Here is a 6,673-nt window from a genome sequence, read left to right on the forward strand (position 1 = left end):
TCTCTCACCATTTCTTTGCCCTAGATTCCTCCTCAGAAATGAGGCCCAGTGGGACATTCATATCCACATTTCTGAGGTCCGTTTGTAAGAGCTTAAACAATGCAGACTGTCATCTCTGCCAAGGAATGTAGACACCACAACTGACCATAACAGGTTGATAAATGTATTGCCCTTCACCAGTAGAGCATTTGATAAAAACAAGGCCTTGTTTTTGTTAGTGACGTTGACTCCTGCTGTGCTGAAAATGAACCCACTCCAATGGTTTCATTTGTCTATTAAGGGACAACACATTACTTCAGGTTCTTATTTATATTTTTATTCAGAAAGAAAGAGCACCTATTCCTGAGAGACATAGGGCTTTATATTGTTTCTACTATAAACAGCCATCGCCATTTGTCCTCTCTTGAAATAGGGTGCCTTATCAATGACCTTATTTAAAGATGTCCTTCATAGCTGCTTGCTCAAATTCTGTTTGTATGTAGCTGCTCATTGCTGCACACTTGCATGAATTTCCTCTTTTTCCCTTTACTCACAAAACATCCAGACTTCTTCTACAATGCACTTTCCAGGAATTATCTTGGAGCATCAGTGTCAAAAGCATACTGGTATCTCAGCCCTCCAGTGATTAGCCACAGTTTTTTCAGGTGGGATACGCTCCGTTCTCTGGCCTGCTGAGGGTGCTGTGTATTCAGCTAATCCTTTGCAGGTATATAGGGTTAGGGTGGCAGAACAAGTTGGCAGAGACTTGCCAGGAGGCCTGGGGAAAAAAAAAAAAAAAAAAAAAAAAAAAAAAGAAAAAATCTGGCAAGAGTTGAAGAACATGGAAACTGAGGATAAAAGAAAGAGATAAGATTTTTTTACTCAGTGGGAATGACATAATAACTATTTCTACTTAATTAACTTAATTAGCTTAGTGATAGTTTCTCCTTTTTCTATAGGATTTTAATACAAGAAGATGAAGACCACATTCTACATAAGTTTGCTACTGGCTGGGCTTCATGCTGTTGCCTACGGTCAGCTCCTACACAGCCACCACGATGGACATGATCCAAATGAACCTAAACACCACGTACATCATGGAGGTGAAGCGATCGCTTGCCTCAAACTAGTGCCAAACAATGCTGACTTTGCATTTCAATTTTTTAAAGAGGTTACACTGGAGGCACCTAATAAGAACATTTTCTTCTCTCCTGTAAGCATCTCCACTGCATTTGCGATGCTGGCCCTAGGGGCTAGATCAGTCACTCAGACTCAGATCCTGGAAGGACTCACCTTCAACCTTACAGAGATTCAGGAGAAAGAGATACATGAAGGCTTCCACAACCTCATCCACATGCTGAGCCATCCTGAGGGCGGGGTCCAGCTCAACATGGGGAACGCCATCTTTCTAACAGAGAAGCTGAAACCTCTGAAAGGGTTTTTAGATGATGCCAAAGCTCTGTATCAGGTGGAGGCTTTTACCACTGACTTTAACAATCCAACAGAGGCTGAGAAGCAGATCAATGATTATGTACAGAGGAAAACACATAGGAAAATTACTAATTTGGTCAAAGACATGGATCCACAGACTGTAATGCTTCTGGCTAGCTTTGTGTTCTTTAAAGGTAAGTCCTCTAGGATTTGCATTCAGGTTATTCATTCTTATTAACAGATCTAAAGTCAGCTACCTCATTTGGAAATTGCTCTGGGGGAAATTTCAAATGGCCTTTGCTGGGCCAGAAGAGCCCCTAATGGCATACTGGAGGTGGTGGAGAGGTGGTAGGACCCCGCTCAGAATGGGGAGGCAGCCAGGGGCCACACAGGCTTGATTCTCTTTATGGCAGGTGCAGGAGCTCTGCTCCAAGACACAGCCTCCCATGAAGCCTGAGCTCGCTTTTGTGGATTTAGCCATAACTCCAATTGCCCCATGTTCTTCTAAATTTCAGTGAAGGTGCTGAGACACATGCATGACCTAATCATTTCAATGCCTCCCTTTAAAAGTATGCATGATTCAATGGCCTAATTTACTACATTTTCCTTTTCTTTCTTATCAGAGTTCTTTATGTATATACAATAACATATTTATATATGGAAGAAGCTAGTGATGAACAGGGGAGAACATTTTAAGGACAAAGTGGAAACACGGTGCGTTTCTGATGTGGGTTAGATGATGTGCTCTTAAGCCTGACATAACAGCACTCAGATATGAGATCCTATATTAGTTTTATGCACAAGTTGAGCCTTATGATTCAAGTCAATAGAAATGAAATGCATACAGTATAAGTATACAGATGATGTGAGGTAAGCCCTTAAATGACAACTTACAGAAAGGCCACTTAGATAACCTGCACAGAAAAGTAGTGGTAGGTACAAAGAAAATCTCTAATTTGTTCGTTACTGGCATCTGAAAAATAAAGTGAAACTGGAATCTAATGCACTCTTTTAAGCGGGTGAAAGATTCTTGCCTTACTGTGATTTTCAAACTTTAAAACTTGAAAATTCTGAATTTAACAAATGGAGGAATAGGTGAATATTATTACTCGTTAATAGTAATAGTCTAGTATTATTACTGCTAGAAAATGCAATTTGTGATGGGATGGGACATGGAATGTTCAGTTGCGTTCTCCTCTGTATTAGGCAACTGGGAAAAGCCTTTTAAACGAGACCATACAGAAGAAAGGGAGTTCTTTGTGGATGCTGAAACTACTGTGAAAGTCCCTATGATGCACCAGATGGGCAGATTCGACTTCTATTTTGACGAGGAGCTGTCATGCACTGTGGTACGGCTTCATTATAATGGGAGTGCTACTGCATTTCTGGTTCTGCCAGCAAAAGGGAAAATGAAGCAGTTAGAGCAAACTCTGGTCAAGGAAACCGTCCAGAAATGGTCAGACCATCTCTTCCAGAGGTAATCTTCTGCCAGCCAGCTGCAGCAGCACCTAGATTTGTAGTCTTTTGGCGGGGTAGAATGCAAACATTATGAACTTGTTGATTCTGGGAACTGAGTGGATTATTTTCAGCTTATGTGCCCTAGCTGTAAAAATCATGCAGTTGGTTGGTATTTAACTATTAACTATTCTCTTATTGATGCCTCAGTGACTTTTTGCTCCCCCCAGCAGTGGAGACCATCCTGATGGGCTTCCAGGAGTCCCAAATAGCAAACCTAGATTGGTTTCTAAAACAGTCCATTGACTGAGTGGGAAGGTGGCAGTTCTAAGGCAAATCTTCTATACTGAGATTTCAGCTAATGAATTTTACCTCTCATATGTCACTGACACACTGTGACTCAGACATACGTCTAAACATTAAATAAACCATAACTTAAACACTTTGTAGTAATACATGCCGTAATACATCCTACACAAATATCTTCCTTACAAGAACCATTGCAGCACAAAGTGGTTGTTAGAAAAGTCTGGTGATTAATTGTGAGTGTCCTGATTTTCTGGCATTTCAGTTTTGAAACTATAAAAATCTAATGAGGTTCTGTTAGCTCCTACCGTTGAAACTAACATCAGCTAACACTTTGTTTGACTGGGAGGGAAGAGATCTTAGCACCAGCAGATGAGTAATACCAAGTTAATACGTGTCTAATTTACCAAGCTCTGCCCTGATTCACAACTAAGGCGGCTGTGCAGTTCACACTCATGATTCTCGGTGCATCATTATAGAAATGCCAGCACAACTAATAAAAACACAATGAGCAGCAAATTGGATATGAGCTAATATCATGATACCTCAAATATGAAAAATAAAAATGTATCATTCTCAGCTGCAAAATCAGGAAAATCCTTATCTAAATGAATTCTTGGTGCAAGTTCCTTCAAGATCAATATAGGAATAAGAAGTTCTTCATGGGAGAGGCTGTAAGAACAAAATGATAATTTCAGTTCTACTACTACATTGATGCCAGTGCTAATACACTTGGCCCCATCATCTTCTGATGTACTGGGCAGTATCACATAAAGGCTACAGATGTGGGGTTTGGATCCTCTCTGTTTTGCTATTCAACTCAAGCTGTCTCTGTGTGAGAGAGCAAAAAAGACTTGAGCTACATTGCAGTAGGTGACTTAGTGGCTCCAAGGATCCCTAGACAGAGCATGAAGAGAAATCCAGCAGAAGGCACATTAAGCAGGAGACACCTACAGATAGCTCACAAAGGCAAACTCAATCATGGCCAGCCCATGGGATGAAGACAATTAGAGGATAGGGTGTCCAAAAGTGCAGGCAGCAGGGCACAGACCTCCCCTGGAGCCATGCCAAATGCCAGTTATGCCAAAAACACCACTTTGCTTTGAAGTGCTGGGGTTTGCCACACTTCTCCCCAAGCAGACTCTGTCTGTGCCCCACTTCAGGTCTCCACCTGTTTGAGTGACATGGGCTATCACCTCTGCATTTCATCTTCTGTGGCTGTAAACAGGGGCTCTCGTTACTGTCCTGCTTTGTAGAGCGTTCTCAGATTTGCTGAAACAAAACACCATATAGATATTATAGTTGTTGTTGTTTTTAATAATAATGATAATAATAATAGCGCCTGTATCACCATCAGAAGCACAGCAATTGAATTAGTGCTCATTGTACAGTCAGGGTCCAACCCCTGGGGTTTGACACTCGTGGAAATTACACAGCTTTCTCACCATCATTTGCCTCAGTGAAAAATCCTTCTCACCACCTTCTGTGTTTCCCTTCTGCCTAACAGCCTGCTGAGCCTCTACTTCCCCAAATTTTCTATTTCTGGGAGCTATGAGATAACAAATGCCCTTAGCAAGATGGGAATTGTGGATGTGTTCACTGACCAGGCAGATCTCTCTGGCATCACTGGCACCCCAGAGCTGAAGATTTCTAAGGTAAGTCCATGGCTGTTGACCCTCTCCTTTCTTTCACCAATATGCAGGAAAATGCCTCTGTGGTAGCATCCAGAAACATCAGCTACATACAGCTCCCATCTTGCCTGCAGCTGGGCTCTCCCTGGCCTCAGTCTGCAAGCTTGGCCCTCAGTGACAGTGGAGATCAGATTAGTTTGCTACATGAAAAACACCAGCCCCCGGCTCCTTGATGGCAGCCCCTAACGATCCTGAGCACACCGCGGCTTGTCCTCCCACCCTGGAGACTCGGTTTCAGAGATGCAGACAAACTTACAAGTGGAGCCTCCATCCTTCATCCAGTCTTTGGTACAGAGTAAAAACAGTCTGGGACTTTTTCTTTGAGGAGATTTCTGTAGCTTTGTCCTGGTCCTCATTTAAAGCAGCCATGACAACAACATAACTCATATATCTGCTGCCTCTACTCACTTCTCAGTGGATCCTCAAAGCAGGACTGCTTTAAAAAGGGTCTGATTCATCTCTCAGGTGGCTGTTGTCTGCCCAGAATGACTGTTTTCTTTCTTCCTAGGTTGTTCATAAGGCTGCTTTGGATGTTGATGAGACTGGTACTGAGGCAGCAGCAGCAACTGCTGCTGAAATAATGACAGCATCTCTTCCTCAAAACATTGAATTCAACCACCCCTTCCTCCTGCTGATTTTTGATAGAGATACAAACAGTACGCTCTTCATAGGAAAAATAGTTAACCCAACTATCACTAGCTGAAGTGACATATGAATTCTGCTTGCTATTACTGATTAAAGAAGATGTGAAACTGCGTGATGTGATTTATTTCCATTTGTACCTGCTTAGTACATCGTTCTTTTTTAGCAAGAGTTTTCATTCTATGCCATTATCAAAAACTATTGGTATTGACCATGACACTTGCTTAAGAGGAAGCAAGGAAAATGCTTTAAATTCAGCTAACAAAGAATGCCTTTTTTACTTGACTGAAAGCCAAGGAAAGACCTAAGATTTGCCAGCATTCAGAGAGAGACATTCGTATTACAATGGAAGTCTCCTGCTTAATATGTGGTTGTCAGCCAGAATAGCAGATAAAATGATTAACAGTCTTGCAAACAAAGCAGAAGTAGTTGTAATTTACTATAAGTAAGTAAACAAGAGATGGGAAGAGTTGGATCAACAATGCAGGGTCATGGGAAACTGAAGATTCTAATGGAGACAGCATGGGGGATGTGAAAAGCTGTCTTCAAGAGAGAAAGAACCTGCTTACTCCACCAGAAACCTTTTATTGTTTTTAGTATCAATCTAGCAGCAAATCTTCCTGAGTTTCTTGCAGCTCAAAACAGAGCAGGAGGATCAAATCTGCTCTTGAACATGAAGACTTTCAGCAACTTATTGCCAATTCGATACACTTAGATAGCCTATGCAAGTAGCTGACTTCTTACACATGTGTCCATCAGTGATTAGAAGGAGGGTGTAGCTGTATAACCAGGTGAGGTATTTGGATGGCAATTACACAAGCATACTGTCAGCTGAGATTTGTGGAAAACGTATAATGAGGTCTAGAAAATTGTAGGTATTTCAAGTGCTGTCCTTTTGCAGCCAAAAAAGCAGGTAGGAGGCACCCAATAACCAGATCACCTGGCTCAGGGAGTGGTGGCAGGCACCCAGGTAGGACACAGGGCAACTGGAGGGCTGGCTGGTAAACACTTTCAACAGACTTGCCTTGGCAACACGTACCAGAAAGAGCGGTTGCCCCCATTTTCCCTACAGTTGTGGTTTTTGGAAGGGGATAAAATGGTGTTACGGCATCAGGAATCATGCTGGGAGCAGGCAAACAGCCTGGGAAGCTAACACAGCTTCAGCAAGG

The 6,673-nt window shown here is 42.1% G+C and overlaps 1 protein-coding gene across 1 annotated transcript; it reads left to right on the forward strand.

Moving 5' to 3' along the window:
• Positions 1–955: 955 nt before the first annotated feature.
• On the forward strand, positions 956–5,565 carry LOC104347627 (alpha-1-antiproteinase 2). Its single transcript, XM_009952713.2, has 4 exons — positions 956–1,604; positions 2,617–2,887; positions 4,679–4,826; positions 5,371–5,565. Exons 1-4 carry the CDS (start codon positions 956–958, stop codon positions 5,563–5,565), a joined length of 1,263 nt encoding a protein of 420 aa, XP_009951015.1.
• The last annotated feature ends 1,108 nt before the right edge of the window (positions 5,566–6,673 follow it).

The sequence above is a fragment of the Leptosomus discolor genome, chromosome 3 (genome assembly GCF_034619465.1).
Source record: "Leptosomus discolor isolate bLepDis1 chromosome 3, bLepDis1.hap2, whole genome shotgun sequence".
Classification (NCBI taxonomy): domain Eukaryota; kingdom Metazoa; phylum Chordata; class Aves; order Leptosomiformes; family Leptosomidae; genus Leptosomus; species Leptosomus discolor.

Excerpts from the sequence above, each read along its gene's own strand:
- LOC104347627 (XM_009952713.2), top strand. The coding sequence starts at position 956 with ATGAAGACCACATTCTACATAAGTTTGCTACTGGCTGGGCTTCATGCT. Across the intron at positions 1,605-2,616 it reads TAGCTTTGTGTTCTTTAAAG|GCAACTGGGAAAAGCCTTTT; the intron begins GTAAGTCCTCTA and ends CCTCTGTATTAG. Across the intron at positions 4,827-5,370 it reads CAGAGCTGAAGATTTCTAAG|GTTGTTCATAAGGCTGCTTT; the intron begins GTAAGTCCATGG and ends CTTTCTTCCTAG.